The sequence below is a fragment of the Amblyomma mixtum genome, chromosome 7 (assembly GCF_055824585.1).
Source record: "Amblyomma mixtum isolate Tamu chromosome 7, ASM5582458v1, whole genome shotgun sequence".
NCBI lineage: Eukaryota > Metazoa > Arthropoda > Arachnida > Ixodida > Ixodidae > Amblyomma > Amblyomma mixtum.
In genome coordinates, this window is record NC_143018.1 from 91775354 (window position 1) to 91795723 (window position 20370).

The 20370-nt window shown below is 45.1% G+C and overlaps 1 protein-coding gene across 1 annotated transcript in view; it reads right to left on the bottom strand.

Moving 5' to 3' along the window:
- Nucleotides 1-14828: 14828 nt before the first annotated feature.
- The window catches only part of LOC149336836 (uncharacterized), a 47121-nt gene continuing 41579 nt past the window's right edge, over nt 14829-20370 (bottom strand). The window contains exons 4-5 of the mRNA XM_089554250.1: nt 18740-19017; nt 14829-16247 (exon numbers count right to left, since the gene is read on the bottom strand). Coding sequence (XP_089410376.1) covers nt 15672-16247; nt 18740-19017 — 854 coding nt within the window. The 3' untranslated portion in view covers nt 14829-15671. The remainder of the gene's footprint in view (nt 16248-18739; nt 19018-20370) is intronic.

Genomic DNA, 20370 nt, shown 5'->3' on the forward strand with positions numbered 1-20370 from the left:
CTGTGTGGCTTGCACTGTTTAGTATCTTCGTGTGTGCCGTGACTTTGTGTTATTTTAAGTATTCGTTTGGAAGATGAAACTCTGCCACTGAAACTCCTGCTGTTATATATTATTGTGTATGAAACCTTATGTAACTATATTAATATAGTAATACCACTGTTACTAATGTGGTTGGCATCTATGCATGTTTTCAATTGCTATGACCGTTAAAACTATTCCATATTTGCAAGGTCTCACATTTCTGCTTTGTTATAGTTCTCACTTTAATTTATGCCTCACACCTTTTTTTCTTTGTTGTTTTTCATGTGCGGTGTTGACATGGCTGGAAAAGCTGCGTCACAGAGTGCATGAACGACAGCAGCCGCTGAGAATTCAATTGTTTTCTGCGGATTCTTGTTTGCTGTGATGTGATTCAGGGGAACTGGTGCACTGCAACCCTGCACTGTGAGCAGGTCAATGCCTGTGAGCTAGCAAGTGATAAACGTGTGCTTCTCTCTTTGTAACAAGTCATGACATACATAGATAAAGTCATGCAATAGAATGTAATGCTTGTAGTTTATGCTCCGCTCAGCTCAGCTACAAAAGCAACAGTGTTTTTTGAGTCCTGTGCTCGTGATTAGCTGTCCTCGTGGTATGAAATATGGGTCTAGTCTAAAAGAGAACAGCTTTTAGTTTAGGCTTGCATGGTCTTAAGCAAGGATTGGTTCTTCGATCATGACAAGATCTGGTCAGCCTGAGTTTGAGCAACCTCACCATTCATTAACAAACCTAGCGACATAGGCCAGCTGTTATCAATGCATTGAGGCATACCCTTTATATCTAAAGAAATCCATGCATTGTTTCTTTGCGCAGGTTTGGTCACAGCTAAGAGTGGCTGCACCTCGTCTCCGCAACAAAATTCGCAAGGATGCGAAAAGCGCTTTTCGTGCCCCCAGTGTGGCTATGCTACAGTGCATAACCATGTTTTCAAGAGACACCAGAGAACCCACACTGGAAAGCGTCCTTTCCAATGCAGCCATTGCAGCAAGGCGTTCACTACTTCAGACAACCTTGTGAGGCACATCCGTATCCATACGGGCGAGAAGCCATACCAGTGTATTCACTGTGGCAAGAGCTTCTCGGACAAGAGCAACCTGACAGAGCATGTTCGCATCCACACAGGCGAGAAGCCTTACCACTGTGATCACTGTGGCAAATGCTTCACAAAAAAGGGCACCCTGAGGGAACACCTCCGCGTCCACACAGGCAAGAAGCTGTTCCAGTGCCATCTATGTCCTGAAGTCTTTCCCTGCGAAGCGAGCCTACGTCACCATGTGCAATCTCACAAGACGGCAAATGTGTAGTATTTTTTTTTTAGCAAGTAAGTTTTCGCGGAGGCTGTGTCTGAAGTTCTCTTGGTGCGCAGTGTATTCATCTAAAGGCATCTGCTATTGAAATATGTTCCAGGGTGTTGTGCGAGAATTTATTGGAGAAGTTTTTCTGAGCCATTGTGCGTTGTAAGAGTCTGTCAATTTCGTTCTGTTGTCTTGATTGCAATGATCCTGAAGGATATTTTGACATTCATGTTGACGCTATCTTATACGAGTTGCAATATTTGTATGAAAGTATGAGCGGTTACAAAATCGTAACGTAACTGACTCCAAAGTAACTTGCTATTCTGCGCCTGAAATGAGAACAACACTATTAGATGAGTTTGCAGCGTATTAATGTTTTGTTTTGGTTTCAAATTATCTCAAGCAGCATGCTTTTTGCCTCTTGTTTGCTTGTAAGAGAAAGAATAGTTAACAAGCCATTTCTGAAAAATTGGGCAGACTGTGCACAGTGTGTTCTTGGAGTGCTTGCTTGATTCAAAATGGCTGCCTTTCTAAAATCAGATAGGAGAAAGGTTCATCTTTGTTTTCTGTAGCATCCAACAATTTTTGCAGGAACTGTGGCCCTGGCACATTTCTTTTGGCTGTTTTATAAATTGGATAGGTGATCCTTTTCTTGAAATGACACATTGTATTTATATGTAGGTGTTTTGGTGGAAATTCATGATGGTCGCTGCCTTGCCATTATTAATTGTACGCTGCGCTCTATACATTCCATCTCATGGGAATGAGGGAATGCTTCAATGTTTCCTATCATCTGCTGCTTGTACTTTGCTGGTGAAAATGAAGCTGCTGCACTTGCTGACAGATTTTTCTTTATGCGTCTTTGAAGAGTTTTTGCTTCGCCATTTTGCATTTTATTTCTTCCTTGGTGATAATTGATGGGCAGTTTTGTGTTGTTTGCATCTTTGCAGCCTTTGTTTCATGCAAAATCCCACATTTACAGCACCTGAGTGGTTGTGCTGCCTTTTTGCGGAAATTTCAGAATAAGTCTTACAGTCGCAGCTTTTAGTGATGGCGTGTTCTCTTGGTTGTTGGCTTTCCTACATTGCACGCAATAATACTGTGCAACCATAGAGATTAGATACCATAAAGAGTGTTGGAAGTAATGTTTTTGTTAATTTACTGTGGAAAAATAAAGTATGGTCGGAAACGTAGGTTTAGCACTGCCACCTTTCTTTGTGATGTGGAGCACACTGCTGTGGATATTGCAGAGGCTGAAAAACAGGATTCGCACTGGGGAAGAAGAACCCGGAATGATCTGGAAGAATAGAGTTGGGACGGTGACTGCTCATCTGGGACCAATGCCTTAGAAATGTGTATCTATTAAGGTTGGCTGCTGACACCTCCAACACGCACAGTGCTGAAGTGGCCTTTTCATTCAATCGACGACTCCTACTGCGTCCAGCTTGAAGCCATTGGGTCAGTGAATGGCAGGAGTGACCACACAAAGGCCCAAATACTTCCTGCCAGGCTGTGTGGCAAATGCACTGAAATTTTGCAGAACTTGCTTTGCAAAACGCGACGGAAACATATTCAAGGCGTGGCACCCTGACTGAGTACTCACTTTTCAGACTCCAACCTCACTAACCACTTTCGCTTCCTCTGCAGTTATACCATATTACTGTTATGAAACTTAGTAACAATAATGATATAGAAATACCCTTGTCGCTGACGTTTGGCATCAATGCATGTTTTCAGTTGCTATTAATGCTAAAACTATTCCGTATCTGCAAAACCTCACATTTCTGCTTTGTTATAGTTCTCACTTTAATTTATGCCTCACACTTTTTCTGTTTGTTGTTTTTCATGTACGGTGTTGACATGGCTCGAATAGCTGCATTACAGAGTGCATGAATGACAGCAGCAGCTGAAATTTCAATCGTGCTTTGCAGATTTTTCTTTGTTGTGCTAAAAAAGGGAAGGGGAAATGGTGCTAAAAAATTGTGTGCCTGTGATACAACCTGGTGCTATGGGTTAGTCAGAGCCTGTGAACAAGGAAGTACTGAATGTATGCTTCTCTTTTTGCACCAAGTTGTGCTTTACACTGATAAAGTCCTGCGAGGGCATGTAATGTTCGTAATTTATGCTCTGCTCTGCTCAGCTACAGAAGCAACAGTGTTTTTCGAGTTATGTGCTATGATTTGCTGTCCTAGTTATATGAAATATGGGCCTAGTTTAAAAGAGAATAGCTTTTAATTTAGGTCTGCATCGCAAGGCTCGGTTCTTCGATCATGACAAGGTCTGACCAGCTTGAGTTTGAGCATCCTTGCCATTCAATAACTATCCTTGAGACATACACTAGCTGTTATCAATGCATTGAGGCATACCCTTCATATCTAAAGAAATCCATGCATTGTTTCTTTGCACAGGTTTGGCCACAGCTAAGAGTAGCTGCACCTCGTCTCCGCAACAAAATTCGCAAGGATGCGAAAAGCGCTTTTTGTGCCCCCAGTGTGACTATGCTACAGTGCATAACCATCTTCTCAAGAGACACCAGAGAACCCACACTGGAGAGCGTCCTTTCCTATGCAGCCATTGCAGCAAGGCATTCACTACTTCAGACAACCTTGTGAGGCACATCCGTATCCATACGGGCGAGAAGCCATACCAGTGTATTATTTGTGGCAAGAGCTTCACACAGAAGACCATCCTGGAGAACCATGTTCGCGTCCACACAGGCTATAAGCCGTACCACTGCGATCACTGTGGCAAGCGCTTCACACAGAGCGGACCCCTGAGGGAACACCTTCGCGTCCACACAGGCGAGAAGCCGTACCAATGCCATCTATGTCCCCTGGCCTTTGCGCAGAAGGCGAGCCTGCATTACCATCTGCGATCTCACAAGAAGGCAACTCTGTAGTAGATTTTTTTTTTTGCACAAGTAGATTTGCATAGTTGTTTTGTACGGGGAGTGACGAGTGCTTTTGACATGCAAATACAAAAGATATCCATCTCTTGTACCATGATTTTTCACTTTATTTTTGTTATAAGTGTCCTCCAATGATTGCATACTGAACAAAATCTCTCTATAATATCCTTACATGTTATAGTACATGTTTATATCATTTTGTATACTGTCTTAATGTTGTGATTATAGTTGCATAATTTATCCCCACTTGTTTTAATTTTGTGACTTACCTTCTTGTTATGCGCAAATTGTATTGCACTTCCGTCGACTGCAGGGGGTCAGAGGCCTCGTCAGGCACCATAGCCTTTAGCCTCTGCCCCTGCAGCAGATGCTGTAACTGCTCTGCTCAAATAAATCTTTTCATTTCATTTCTTTCAATTTCATTTCATATGTGTTGATTTTTACATTGCCTGCCTGAAGTATTTTTCGTTTGCTAGTTTTGATGTGTTATGCTACTGGCATGTCCTCCAACGGTCAGTCCATTTTTATTGTTCTTCCAGTCGAGAGTTTTCATTTTTATTTCTTCAATTCATCATATAGGCATCACCCTCCCTGGACTGTGTTCAATCACCTTGTATGCAACCATTTTTTCTATTACAAGTTGGTGTGTCTGGGGTTATTGTAATGGCGTGCTTTAATGATAGCGCCAAGCATTGCTTGGGACACAAATTAAGGTTGGTGGCCGGTGATATGGAGGCTAGTTTGGCCTCCATTGGAGAACTCCGCAGCCATGTGCACCACGGGAGAAATTTGAGGATCAGGGTAGTGCGGGGACTGTATGGCGGCATGGCAATGCCATTGATTTCATAACGCTAGTTCTGGTTTTATGTAGAGGTACTGGAATGGGTTACAAATTGGTGATAACTAATAATTTAGGATCTGTACTAATTTGAGGAGGTTGAGTGCATGAGTGGTTCATTATGAATACATTCTTCTCAGTAAGTATCTATAGCTTCTGCTGAAAGCAGTATGTGCAGTCTTTGTCAAAAGTATACAGCCCAAGGAGTCTGCTTCTGAGCCCTGCAGTGTGGCTCCTCTTTCATAGTCGGGGACCCTAATCACAAAAAGGCTGGAGGAACTTGCGTCCTCAACCATCCCAAGCTTAGGACTACCATATGCGCTTAAGAGCCCCGCTACACGTCTTGAAAGCAAACCCCTTGGGCTGTATATTTTTGACAAAGACTGTACATAAAGTCTCAGTTGTTATTTCCCATGCATGCCGGGAAGAGAACAAAAATATAGCAGATTTGAAAGGCATTGGTCATGGACAATGTTGGCTTTGGGAGGCTAGTGGTTTCTTCTTCTATGATTAATGTCCACTTAAAATCTGCACAACAACCGCAGTGAAGTTAAAATCAAGGTTGTTCTAAACAAACGGTTACTGGTCTTAGTCACATATTGAACTGCAAGGCATGGATCTCTTTCTGCGTTCCCTGTCGTTGCATTGTTAACAATGAGAAAAATTCCATGGAAAAGCAACCTCTTCCTTTAATTCAACATGCTTTTTTCTAATTGCATGCTTGTGTTTTCTGCATATTTTGAGCAGTGGATGGCAAGAGCCCTAACTTTTATTTTTCCTCCTTCACCCTCACTTTTGAATCCATGGTCGTCTCTCACCCTCACTCTGATTTTGAAAAATTATGCGGCCCTCCCTCACCTTTACTTCATCATCGTCATTATCATCATCATCAGCCTGACTATGCCCACTGCAGGGCAAAGGCCTCTCCCATGTCTCTTCAATTAACCCTGTCCCAGGCCAGTTGCAGCCACCGTATTCCCACAAATTTCTTAATCTCATCCGCCCACCTAAGTTTCTGGTGCACCCTGCTGCGCTTGCCTTCTCTTGGAATCCACTCCGTTACCCTTAAGGACGAGCGGTTACCTTGCCTTCGCATTACATGCCCTGCCCAAGCCCACTTCTTCCTCTTTATTTCGACTAGGATGTCATTAACCCGCGTTTGTTCTGTCACCCACTCCGCCCGCTTCTGATCTCTAAACGTTACACCTATCATTTTTCTTTCCATAGCTCGCTGCATTGTCCTTAACTTAAGCTGAACCCTCTTTGTTAGCCTCCACGTTTCTGCCAAATAGGTGAGTACCGGCAAGATACAGCTGTTGTATACTTTTCTTTTGAGAGATATCGGTAAACTGCCATTCATGAGCTGAGAGAACCTGCCATATGCGCTCCTCCTTATTCTTATTCTTCTAGTTATTTCCCTCTCATGATCCGGATCAGCTGTCACTACTGAACCTAGCAACGTTTTTATGCAAGAACCTTATCCAGTGGGGCTAGTTCCCGAGTCTTTTTAAGTTCTGGTGGTATTACTGAGTAATAAACATATAAGGGAAGCCCTCAAAGCACTGTTGGACGAGAGGATAGATGCATATACTTATACTGGTATGATGCTTATACTCTAATAAGGGAGTAATTACTCATTGGCATCCACCCGAGCACAGCCATACGACTACAAAGGAAAGCTATACAGCTTTCTCAGAAACTTCGTAGTTAAAGAAAAATTCGTCCTGGTCCGGGGTTCGAACCCAGGACCACCGCTACACCGGAGCAGTCGCTCTACCAATTGAGCTAACCAGGACGGCAAGCTTAATGTAGGACGATCTACTCCACCTTTCTACTCCGATCTACTCCGATCTACTCCACCGATCTACTCCGAATCTACTCCACCTTGGGGGATTCCCCTAAACATTTGACCAACACAGTTCCCACTTCGAGTTATTGATCAATTCGCTCTCGTCCTACCATAAGCTTGCCGTCCTGGTTAGCTCAATTGGTAGAGCGACTGCTCCGGTGTAGCGGTGGTCCTCGGTTCGAACCCCGGACCAGGACGAATTTTTCTTTAACTACGAAGTTTCTGAGAAAGCTGTATAGCTTTCCTTTGTAGTCGTATGGCTGCGCTCGGGTGGATGCCAATGAGTAATTACTCCCTTATTACAAATCTACTCCACCTTGGGGGATTCCCCTAAACATTTGATCGATGCTTATAAGCATCGGTCAAATGGCATATATATACGAGTATATATACTCGTATGGTATGTATCCACCGCAGTGGCTCAGTGGTTAGGGCACTCGGCTGCTGACCCAAAAGACGCGGGTTTGATCCTGGCTACTGCGGTCGAATATCGATGGAGGCGAAATTCTAGAGGCCCCTGTACTGTGCGATGCCAGTGCATACTAAAGAACCCCAGGTGGTTGTAATTTCCGGAGCCCTTCACTACGGCATCTCTCATAGCCCGAGTCGCTTTGGGACGTTAAACCCCTATAAACCATACACCCCCAGCAAACCTCTCAGAGATGTCTAGCTAGATGTCTCCGAGAGGTTTTTGGTTTGCTGGGCCATAAATCAGCTTACATTGAAATGTGTGTGTGCATGTATTGTTTGAGCTAATAGATGCGACAAAATCATGACAGTTACGAGCTGAGCCCCAAAATGTCACACTGCCTTTACACACTGCAGGCATATTCATGTGCCCTGTACTTGCATTATTTCATTGTTGTTTATATGCACTGATAAAATGAGTCAGCGCGTTGGTGTGTCTGTGTAAAAACTAACATATGTCAAGTATATTTTTAAAAACAATGCAGCAGCATTTATCATGACAATTAAAATAAGTTCTAAGCAGAGAATAGGCAGAGAATAGGAAGCAGAGAATAGGCTCAGAGCAAGGAAAGTTTGTAGGCCGCCAGATCACCATTCCCTGACGACATTGCGATAGCATTGGGCCTTATACCTGAATTTCACTGCTTCTAATCTCGCGTAGTTTGTGCGGCTACATGGCAGCCTGTATTACTCTGCTAATCCATCACATCAGTGAATGAGAACAGTTTTGATAAGGGGGCGGAGCTTACTCCAGTCTCATGTTGTATCCGACTAGAGTAAGTTTTTCTTTTGGTTTAGGGTATTCTGTTGCTGTGTGCTGTCTTACATTTGTGCACTTATAAATAAAAAAGTGGCAATGAAATGGGCTCTAGAAAATAAGAGGCTGCATGGTGCGAGCTTTGACGGTTCATTTTCTGGTATTCGGTGCTTGTGTTTTTTCCGATGAGACATGAGGTTTCTTTTTCCTTTTACCGATGCATTCAAGAGTTCCAGGAAACATTGCTCTGATACAATTTTTTTTTCGCTTGGTGAGGTTTTAGGCTGAAAAGTACAAATATACATGTTCCTTGAGTTGAGATGATCCATGATCTACATATTTTGAACAAAGTGCACAGGAGATGCACCATTACACTTGGATAAAACTCGAGAATGAAGCAGCTTTGTCAAAGGACCTCTTCCAGCCAATGGCATCGGTCGATTCTCATGACCCTGCTAGCGTGTCAATGAGGAGAGTGGCAGACGAAAGGGGATAGTTCCCTGCCTCCATAGTCGGGGATAGTCCCTTCCAGGATTGTCAGGGCGCTTTCTGCATTGTCACGCCAGCAGGGTCATGAGAGCCGGCCGACGCCATTGGCTGGAGGGGGGCCCTTTGATGGGGAAAACCGCTTCGTTCTTGGGGCCATCAGAATCAGCCAATGCCATGAGCCGGAAGGGGTCCTTTGATGGGGAAAAGCCGCTTCGTTCCAGGGGTCATGAGAAATGGCCGATGCCATTGGCTAGAACGGGTCCTTTGATGGGGAAAAGCTGCTTGTTTTTGGGGATCATGAGAATTGGCCGCTGATGCCATTGGCTGGAAAGGGGTCCTTTGATGAGGAAAAGCCCCTTCATTCTAGGGGTCATGAGAACTGGCCGATGCCATTGGCTAGAACGGGTCCTTTGATAGGGAAAAGCTGCTTCGTTTTTGAGGTCATGAGAATCAACAGATGCCATTGGCTGGTAGGGGTCTTTGATGAGAAAAATCCACCTGGTTCTAGCGGTCATGAGAATTGGCCGATGCCATTAGCTTGAAGGGGTATTTTGATGGGGAAAAGCCGCTTCGTTCTAGGGGTCATGAGAATTGGCCGATGCCATTTGCTGGAAGGGGTCTTTTGATGGGGAAAAGCCGCTTCGTTCTAGGGGTCATGAGAATTGGCCGATGCCAAAAAGCCGCTTCGTTCTAGGGGTCATGAGAATTGGCCGATGCCATTAGCTTGAAGGGGTCCTTTGATGGGGAAAAGCTGCTTCGTTTTTGGGGATCACGAGAATTGGCCGATGATGCCATTGGCTGGCAGGAGTCCTTTGATGGGGAAAAGCCGCTTCGTTCTTGAGGTCATGATAATCAACAGATGCCATTGGCTGGTAGGGGTCCTTTGATGGGAAAAAGCCGCTTTGTTCTAGGGGTCATGAGAATTGGCCGATGATGCCATTCGCTGGTAGGAGTCCTTTGATGGGGAAAAGCTGCTTCGTTCTTGAGGTCATGAGAACCAACAGATGCCATTGGCTGGTAGGGGTCCTTTGATGGGAAAAAGCCGCTTCGTTTTTGGGGATCACGAGAATTGGCCGATGATGCCATTGGCTGGTAGGAGTCCTTTGATGGGGAAAAGCCGCTTCGTTCTTGAGGTCATGAGAATCAACAGATGCCATTGGCTGGTAGGGGTCCTTTGATGGGAAAAAGCCGCTTCGTTCTAGGGGTCATGAGAATTGGCCGATGATGCCATTGGATGGTAGGAGTCCTTTGATGGGGAAAAGCCGCTTCGGTCTTGAGGTCATGAGAATCAACAGATGCCATTGGCTGGTAGGGGTCCTTTGATGGGAAAAAGCCGCTTCGTTCTAAGGGTCATGAGAATTGGCCGATGATGCCATTGGCTGGTAGGAGTCCTTTGATGGGGAAAAGCTGCTTCGTTCTTGAGGTCATGAGAATCAACAGATGCCATTGGCTGGTAGGGGTCCTTTGATTGGAAAAAGCCGCTTCGTTCTAGGGGTCATTAGAATTGGCCGATGATGCCATTGGCTGGTAGGAGTCCTTTGATGGGGAAAAGCTGCTTCGTTCTAGGGGTCATGAGAATTGGCCGATGATCCCATTGGCTGGTAGGAGTCCTTTGATGGGGAAAAGCCGCTTCGGTCTTGAGGTCATGAGAATCAACAGATGCCATTGGCTGGTAGGGGTCCTTTGATGGGAAAAAACCGCTTCGTTCTAAGGGTCATGACAATTGGCCGATGATGCCATTGGCTGGTAGGAGTCCTTTGATGGGGAAAAGCTGCTTCGTTCTTGAGGTCATGAGAATCAACAGATGCCATTGGCTGGTAGGGGTCCTTTGATGGGAAAAAGCCGCTTCGTTCTAGGCGTCATGAGAACTGGCCGATGCCGTTGGCTGGTAGGAGTCCTTTGATGGGGAAAAGCCACTTCATTATTCAGGTCATGAGAATCGGCCTACGCCATTGGCTGCAAAGGGGTCCTTTGATGAGGAAAAGCCGCTTCGTTCTAGGGGTCATGAGAACTGGCCGATGCCGTTGGCTGGAAGGGGTCCTTTGATAGGGAAAAGCTGCTTCGTTCTTGAGGTCATGAGAATCAACAGATGCCATTGGCTGGTAGGGGTCCTTTGATGGGAAAAAGCCGCTTCGTTCTAGGGGTCATGAGAATTGGCCGACGATGCCATTGGCTGGTAGGAGTCCTTTGATAGGGAAAAGCTGCTTCGTTCTTGAGGTCATGAGAACTGGCCGATGCCGTTGGCTGGAAGGGGTCCTTTTATAGGGAAAAGCTGCTTCGGTCTTGAGGTCATGAGAATCAACAGATGCCATTGGCTGGTAGGGGTCCTTTGATGGGAAAAAGCCGCTTCGTTCTAGGGTTCATGAGAATTGGCCGATGATGCCATTGGCTGGTAGGAGTCCTTTGATGGGGAAAAGCTGCTTCGTTCTTGAGGTCATGAGAATCAACAGATGCCATTGGCTGGTAGGGGTCCTTTGATGGGAAAAAGCCGCTTCGTTCTAGGCGTCATGAGAACTGGCCGATGCCGTTGGCTGGTAGGAGTCCTTTGATGGGGAAAAGCCACTTCATTATTCGGGTCATGAGAATCGGCCTACGCAATTGGCTGCAAAGGGGTCCTTTGATGAGGAAAAGCCGCTTCGTTCTAGGGGTCATGAGAACTGGCCGATGCCGTTGGCTGGAAGGGGTCCTTTGATAGGGAAAAGCTGCTTCGTTCTTGAGGTCATGAGAATCAATAGATGCCATTGGCTGGTAGGGGTCCTTTGATGGGAAAAAGCCGCTTCGTTCTAGGGGTCATGAGAACTGGCCGATGCCGTTGGCTGGAAGGGGTCCTTTGATAGGGAAAAGCTGCTTCGTTCTTGAGGTCATCAGAATCAACTGATGGCATTGGCTGGAAGGAGTCCTTTGATGGGGAAAAGCCGCTTCGTTCTAGGGGTCATGAGAATTGGCCGATGCCATTAGCTGGAAGGGGTCTTTTGATGGGGAAAAGACGCTTCCTTTTAGGCGTTATGAGAATTGGCCGATGCCATTAGCTGGAAGGGGTCTTTTGATGGGGAAAAGCCGCTTCCTTCTAGGGGTCATGAGAATTGCCGGATGCCATTAGCTCGAAGGGGTCCTTTGGTGGGGAAAAGCCACTTCGGTCTAGGGGTCATGAGAATGAGCCGATGCCATTGGCTGGAAGGGGTCCTTTGATGGGGAAAAGCCACCTGGTTCTAGTGGTCATGAGAATTGGCCGCCGATGCTATTGGCTGGAAGGGGTTCTTTGATGGGGAAAAGCCACCTGGTTCTAGCGGTCATGAGAATTGGCCGCCGATGCTATTGGCTGGAAGGGGTCCTTTGATGGGGAAAAGCCACCTGGTTCTAGCGGTCATGAGAATTGGCCGCCGATGCTATTGGCTGGAAGGGGTCCTTTGATGGGGAAAAGCCACCTGGTTCTAGCGGTCATGAGAATTGGCCGCCGATGCTATTGGCTGGAAGGGGTTCTTTGATGGGGAAAAGCCACCTGGTTCTAGCGGTCATGAGAATTGGCCGCCGATGCTATTGGCTGGAAGGGGTCCTTTGATGGGGAAAAGCCACCTGGTTCTAGCGGTCATGAGAATTGGCCGCCGATGCTATTGGCTGGAAGGGGTTCTTTGATGGGGAAAAGCCACCTGGTTCTAGCGGTCATGAGAATTGGCCGCCGATGCTATTGGCTGGAAGGGGTCCTTTGATGGGGAAAAGCCACCTGGTTCTAGCGGTCATGAGAATTGGCCGCCGATGCTATTGGCTGGAAGGGGTTCTTTGATGGGGAAAAGCCACCTGGTTCTAGCGGTCATGAGAATTGGCCGCCGATGCTATTGGCTGGAAGGGGTTCTTTGATGGGGAAAAGCCACCTGGTTCTAGCGGTCATGAGAATTGGCCGCCGATGCTATTGGCTGGAAGGGGTTCTTTGATGGGGAAAAGCCACCTGGTTCTAGCGGTCATGAGAATTGGCCGCCGATGCTATTGGCTGGAAGGGGTTCTTTGATGGGGAAAAGCCACCTGGTTCTAGCGGTCATGAGAATTGGCCGCCGATGCTATTGGCTGGAAGGGGTCCTTTGATGGGGAAAAGCCACCTGGTTCTAGCGGTCATGAGAATTGGCCGCCGATGCTATTGGCTGGAAGGGGTCCTTTGATGGGGAAAAGCCACCTGGTTCTAGCGGTCATGAGAATTGGCCGCCGATGCCATTGGCTGGAAGGGGTCCTTTGATGGGGAAAAGCCACCTGGTTCTAGTGGTCATGAGAATTGGCCGCCGATGCTATTGGCTGGAAGGGGTTCTTTGATGGGGAAAAGCCACCTGGTTCTAGTGGTCATGAGAATTGGCCGCCGATGCTATTGGCTGGAAGGGGTCCTTTGATGGGGAAAAGCCACCTGGTTCTAGCGGTCATGAGAATTGGCCGCCGATACCATTGGCTGGAAGGGGTTCTTTGATGGGGAAAAGCCGCTTCATTCTTCAGGTCATGAGAATCGGCCAATGGCATTGGCTGAAAGGGGGTCCTTTGATGGGGAAAAGCTGCTTCCTTCGAACCAAGCAGCTCTTCTCCATCAAAGGACCCCCTTCCAGCCCTGCTAGCATGACAACGCAGGGTTGTATCCTACTCATGGTGGGTGAACAGTGCAAAAAGACACCGTTTATAAAAACAAGGTAAGGCGCGAAAGCATGCAAGCGTATTACATCCATAGTCTTGGAGAAAAATGCATCAGCAGTTATTCCGTGACATTAAAGGGCAAGGAAATTGGATATTGTGCCTCGCACATTTCATAGGTTACCCAATGCACCCACAGACAAGGAAATTAAGTACCTAGGAAAGCATATTCCTCACCTTTATTCACAATTCTTGATGGAAGAAAATAAAAAATTGTAGCAATAGAGAAATAAAAGAAATGGTCCTTATTCATACTCCTCTGCTTAGCAATTGCAGTTGCCATATGTACTAAAGTTTTTGCGTCCCCTTTTTTGTTGCTGTCTCAACATGACCTCAGCATTCTTAATGTGCAGTACATCTAAACATGTAACACACTACAAGGTGCTAAACAATTCATTGCACAACTACCTCATGAAAACCACCTTACAAAAACTGTTCTGAAAGTTGGTTTGACATTTTTTACAATACGAAAAGGGGCAAATAGCAAAGCAGACAGATGCCCATAAGACACAGATATAGGTTGCTTCACATGTGCTGTTGGGTCAGTTGTACTTACATACTTTTACGAAAAGGCACATCAGGCAAAAAAGACGACGCGAGAGACACATTCCTGCATGCATTTCTCGTGTGGTCTGCTTTATCTTTACTTATGGTGCCTTTTCGTAAGAACTCCCAAAAATCAGTCATTTAAAACAGGCAGCAGAGAGAAAGTGTGCACTGAGTGGCCTCTGCAAACTGATACCCTGGCGGATATCCTAGAAGCACGAACATGACGCTCATGCAGCAGACGAGGAAGCGAATGTGGTTAGCGAGGATGGAGTCTGAAAAGTGACAATTCAGACAGGAGTGCCACACCTTGAATATGTTTCCGTCGAGTTTTGCTGTGCAAGTATTGCAAAATATCAGTGCATTTGCCACACAGCCTGGCAGAAAGTGTTTGGGACTTTGTGTGGTCACTCCTGAAGTTCACTGACCCAATGGCTTTTAGCTGGACACAGTAGCAGTCGTCCATTGAATGAAAAGGCCACTTCTACATTGTGCACGTTCGAGAGGTCAGCAGCCAACTTTAATAGACACACATTTTCAAGCCGTTGCTCCCAGCTGAGCAGTCATTCTCCCAGCTACATCACTCCAGATCAATTCCGGTTGTTCTTCCACTGTGCGAGTCCTGTTCTTCTGCCTGTCGAATATCCACAACAGTGTACGCCACATGAGACAGAAAGGTGACTGTGCTACAATGGGGATCCTGACTTTACTTTATTGTTCCAAAATAAATTAACACAAATGTAACTTCAAAGACTCTTGATGCTATGAAATCTTTATGATTGCACAACATTACTGTGTGCATTGTGAGAAAAGCCAACAACCAAGAGAACACGTCATCACTAAAACTGCGACTGCAAGATTTATTCTGAAATTTCTGCAAAAAGCTGCGCAACCACTTAGGTGCTGTAAATGTAGAATTTTGTCTGAATAAGACAAAATTCCCAATCAAACATAAGCGAACGAAAAAATACAAGATGAAATGGCAGAGAAAAACTCCTAAAAGAAGCATAAAAAAAAATGCGTCTGCAAGTGCTGCAGCTTTATTTCTGCCAGAAAAGTACAAGCAGCAGATGATAGGAAACATTGAAGCATGCCCACACTCCCGTGAGGGACAACTAAAAATGGCAAGGCACTGACCACCCTGAATTTCCACCAGGACGTCTACAAATAAACACAATGTATCATTTCAAAACAGAGATCATTTATCCAATTTATATAGCAGCAAAAAAAACAGTGCCAGAGCCATATTTCCTGGAAAACTTGCTGGATCCAACAGAAAATAAATAGGAACCTTTCTCCCGTCTGCTTTTAGAAATGGAAGCATTTTGAACCAGGTAAGCATTCCAAAAACATACTGTGCACAGTCTGCCAAACTTCTCGGAAATAGTTTGTTAACTATTATTTCTCTTACAAGCAAAAGAGGCAAAAAGCATGCGGCTTCAGAAATTTGCAACCGAAAGAAAACATTAATATTCTGCAAACACATCTAGTAGATTTGCTCTCATTTCAGGTCCAGAATAGCAGGATACTTTACAACCAGTCACCTTAAAATTTTGCTGCTGCTCATGTTACAAATATTACAACTTGCATCAGATAGTGTCAACATGATTAATGTTAAAATATCCTTCAAGATGATTTCAATCAAGACATCAAAACAAGATTAACAGATTCTTACAATGCAATGGCTGACAATAAATGGTCGCAGAACACCCCCTGTAACATAATTCAATAGCAAATGCCATTAGATGCATAAACTGCGCTCCAAGAGAACTTTAGACACAGCCTGTGCGAAAATCTACTTGTGCAAAAAAAAAAATCTACTACAGAGTTGCCTTCTTGTGACATCGCAGATGGTGACGCAGGCCCGCCCTCTGCGCGAAGACCTCGGGGCACAGATGGCACCGGAATGGCTTCTCGCCTGTGTGGATGCGAACATGCTCTGTCAGGTTGCCCTTCTCTGTGAAGCTCTTGCCACAGTGATCGCAGTGGTACGGCTTCTCGCCTGTGTGGATGCGAACATGCTGTGCCAGGTTGCCCCTCTCTGTGAAGCTCTTACCACAGTGATCGCAGTGGTACGGCTTCTCACCTGTGTGGATGCGAACATGCTGTGCCAAGTTGCCCCTGTCTGTGAAGCTCTTACCACAGTGATCGCAGTGGTACGGCTTCTCACCTGTGTGGATGCGAACATGCTGTGCCAGGTTGCCCCTCTCTGCGAAGCTCTTGCCACAGTGATCGCAGTGGTACGGCTTCTCGCCCGTATGGATACGGATGTGCCTCACAAGGTGGTCTGAAGTAGTGAACGCCTTCCTGCAATGGCTGCACTGGTAAGGACGCTCTCCAGTGTGGCTTCTCTGGTGTCTCTTGAAAGCATGGTTATGCACTGTAGCATAGCCACACTGGGGGCATAAAAAGCACTTTCCACATCCTTGCGAATTTTGTTGCGGAGACGAGGTGCAGCTACTCTTAGCCGTGACCAAACCTGCGCAAAAAAACAATGCATGGATTTTTTTAGATATGAAGGGTATGCCTCAATGCATTGATAACAGCTAGTGTATGTCTCTAGGATAGTTAATGAAAGGTGAGGATGCTCAAACTTAAGCAGGTCACATTTTGTCATGATCTAAGAACCGAGCCTTGCGATGCAGACTTAAATTAAAAGCTGTTCTCTTTTAGACTAGGCACATATTTCATATCACGAGGACAGCAAATCATAGCACATGACTCGAAAAACTCTGTTGCTTTTGTAGCTGAGCAGAGCAGAGCATAAATTACAAACATTACATGCCCTCGCAGGACTTTCACAGTGTAAAGCACGACTTCCTGCAAAACGAGAAGCATACATTTAGTACTTCCCTGTTCACAGGCACTGACTGACGCATAGCACCAGGTTGCATCACAGGCACACAATTTTTTAGCACCATTTCCCCTTCCCTTTTTTAGCACAACAAAGAAATTGCAAAACAAGACTGAAATTTCAGCTGCTGCTGTCATTCATGCACTCTGAAGCGCAGCCATTCCAGCCATGTCAACACCGTACATGGAAAACAACAAACAGAAAAGGTGTGAGGCATAAATTAAAGTGAGAACTATAACAAAGCAGAAATGTGAGACCTTGCAGATACGGAATAGTTTTAGCAGTCATAGCAACTAAAAAAAATGCATCGATGCCAACCATGTCAGCGACAAGGGTATTTCTATATCGTTACTCTTACATAAGGTTTCATACACAATAATATGGTATAACTGCGGGGGAAGCGAATGTGGTTAGTGAGGATGGAGTCTGAAAAGTGACAACTCAGTCAGGAGTGCCGCACCTTGAATATGCTTCCGTCGCGTTTTGCTAAGCAAGTTCTGCAAAATTTCAGTGCATTTGCCACACAGCCTGGCAGGAAGTATTTGGGCCTTCACGTGGTCACTCTTGCCATTCACTGACCCAATGGCTTCTAGTTGGACGCAGTAGGAGTCGTCGATTGAATGAAAAGGCCACTTCAGCACTGTGCATGCTGGAGAGGTCAGCAGCCAACTTTAATAGATATACATTTTCAAGGCGTTGGTCCCAGATGAGCAGTCACCGTCCCAACTCTATTCTTCCAGATCATTTCGGGTTCTTCTTCCACTGTGCGAATCCTGTTTTTCAGCTTCCGCAATATCCACAGCAGTGTGCTCCACATCACAAAGAAAGGTGGCAGCGCTAAACTTACGTTTCCAACCATACTTTATTTTTCCACAGTAAATAAACACAAACATTACTTCCAACACTCTTTATGGTATCTAATCTCTACGGTTGCACAATATTACTGCGTGCAATGTAGGAAAGCCGACAACCAAGAGAACCCGCCATCACTAAAAGCTGCGACTGTAAGACTTATTCTGAAATTTCCGCAAAAAAGCTGCACAACCACTCAGGTGCTGTAAATGTGGGATTTTGCATGAAACAAAGGCTCACAGATGCAAATAACACAAAACTGCCCATCAGTTATCACCAAGGAAGAAATAAAATGTAAAATGGTGAAGCAAAAACTCTTCAAAGACGCATAAAGAAAAATCTGTCAGCAAGTGCTGCAGCTTCATTTTCACCAGCAAAGTACAAGCAGCAGATGATAGGAAACATTGAAGCATTCCCTCATTCCCATGAGATGCAATGTATAGAGCGCAGTGTACAATTAATAATGACAAGGCAGCGACCATCATGAATTTCCACCAAAACACCTACAAATAAATACAATGTGTCATTTCAAGACAAGGATCCCCTATCCAATTTATAAAACAGCCAAAAGAAATGTGCCAGAGCCACATTTCCTGCAAAAATTGTTGTATGCTACATAAAACAAAGATGAACCTTCCTCCCATCTGATTTTAGAAAGGGAGCCATTTTAAATGAAGCAAGCATTCCAAGAACACACTGTGCACAGTCTGCCCAATTATTCAGAATTGGTTTGATAACTATTCTTTCTCTAACATGCAAACAAGAGGCAAAAAAACATGCTGCTTCAGAAATTTGAAACCAAAACAAAACATTAATACGCTGCAAACACATCTAATAGTGTTCTCATTTCAGGTGCAGAATAGCAAATTACTTTGGAGTCAGTTACGTTAAGATTTTGTAACCGCTCATACTTTCCTACAAATATTGCAACTCGTATCAGAGAGTGTCAACATGACTAATGTCAAAATATCCTTCGGAATCATTTCAGTCAAAACATCAGGACGAAATTGGCAGACTCCTACAACGCACAAAGGCTCACAATAACTTCTCCAATAAATGCTCGCAGAACACCCTGGAACATATTTCAATAGCAGATGCCTTTAGATGAATAAACTGCGCACCAAGAGAACTTCAGACACAGCCTCCGCAAAAACTTACTTGCTAAAAAAAAAAAACCTAAACATTTGCCCTTTTGTGAGATCGCACATGGTGATGTAGGCTCGCTTCACACGGAAAGACCAGGGGACATAGGTGGCATTGGAACGGCTTCTCGCCTGTGTGGATGCGGAGGTGTTTTTTCAGGGTGCCCCTCTGTGTGAAGCGCTTGCCACAGTGATTACACTGGTACGGCTTCTCGCCCATATGGATACGGATGTGCTGCAGAAGGTTGTCTGACGTCGTGAACGCCTTGCTGCAATGGCTGCACTGGAAAGGACGCTCTCCAGTGTGGGTTCTCTGGTGTCTCTTGAAAGCATGCTTATGCACTGTAGCATAGCCACACTCAGGGCATGAAAAGCGCTTTTTGCATCCTGGCGAATTTTGTTGCGGAGACGAGGTGCAGCTACTCTCAGCTGCGACCAAACCTGCGCAAAGAAACAATGCATGTATCTCCTTAGACATAAAGGGTACACCTCAATGCATTGATTACAGCTGGCCTATGTCTCCAGGTTAGTTAACAAATGGTGAGCATGCTCAAACTCAAGCTGATCAGATCTTGTCATGATCGAAGAACTGAGCCTTGATTAAGACCACGCAGACCTAAAATAAAAGCTGTTCTCTCTTAAACTAGGCCCCTATATCATATCACGAGGGCAGCCAATCACGAGCACATGACTGAAAAAACACTGTTGCTTTTGCAGCTGAGCTGAGCAGAGCAGAAATTACAAACATTACATCCCATTGCATGACTTTCACAGTGTAAAGCACGACTTCCTACAAAAAGAGAAGCACACATTTAGTACTTCCTAGTTCACAGGCACTGACAGGTTGCATCGGAGGCGTACAATTTTTTTAGCACCCTTTCCCCTTCCCTTTTTTAGCACAAAAAACAAGAACCTGCAGAAAACAATTGAACTCTCAGCTGCTGCTGTCATTCATGCACTCTGTGACGCAGTTTTTCTAGCCATGTCAACACCTTACATGAAAAAATAAAATAAAATAAAAAGGTGTAAGGCGTACATTAAAGTGAGAATTATTATAAACCATAGATGTGAGCCCTTGCAGATGTGGAATAGTTTTGAACAGTCATAGCAATTGAAAACATGCATAGATGCCAACCACGTCAGCAACAAGAGTATTTCTCTATAATTATTTTTATATAAGGTTTCATACACAATACTGTATAACAGCGGGAGTTTCAGTGGCAGAGTTTCATCTTCCGAACGAATGCCTAAAATAACGCAATGTCACGGCATACACCAAGATACTAAATAGTGCAAGCCACATGGAGATCGACAAGGGCCTTTACAGAGATCAGACACAGCGGTACCAACTATTAACTACAATGCCAAGACGCCAAGCGCAGTAAATAAAGAAAACACACATAAAGAGCACGAACTGAGCAATTACTGCCATGGGGGAGCCGTGAAATAAAACATCACTGCTTCACTGTGAAGAATTTAAAACCACTGCAATACTCGTTGTAATAAACACATCTTCCCCCACCTTTTCCAACAGATTTAAAGCCCAGAAATCTGGTTTATTTAGCCACTTGGGAAGAACGTAGTGCAAGCTTGGGAGGCACCGAGCACAATGGTGGGTATGCTGTGTAAACTCCATCAAGTACCAAACTATCCGCTGCCAGCATCATTTGG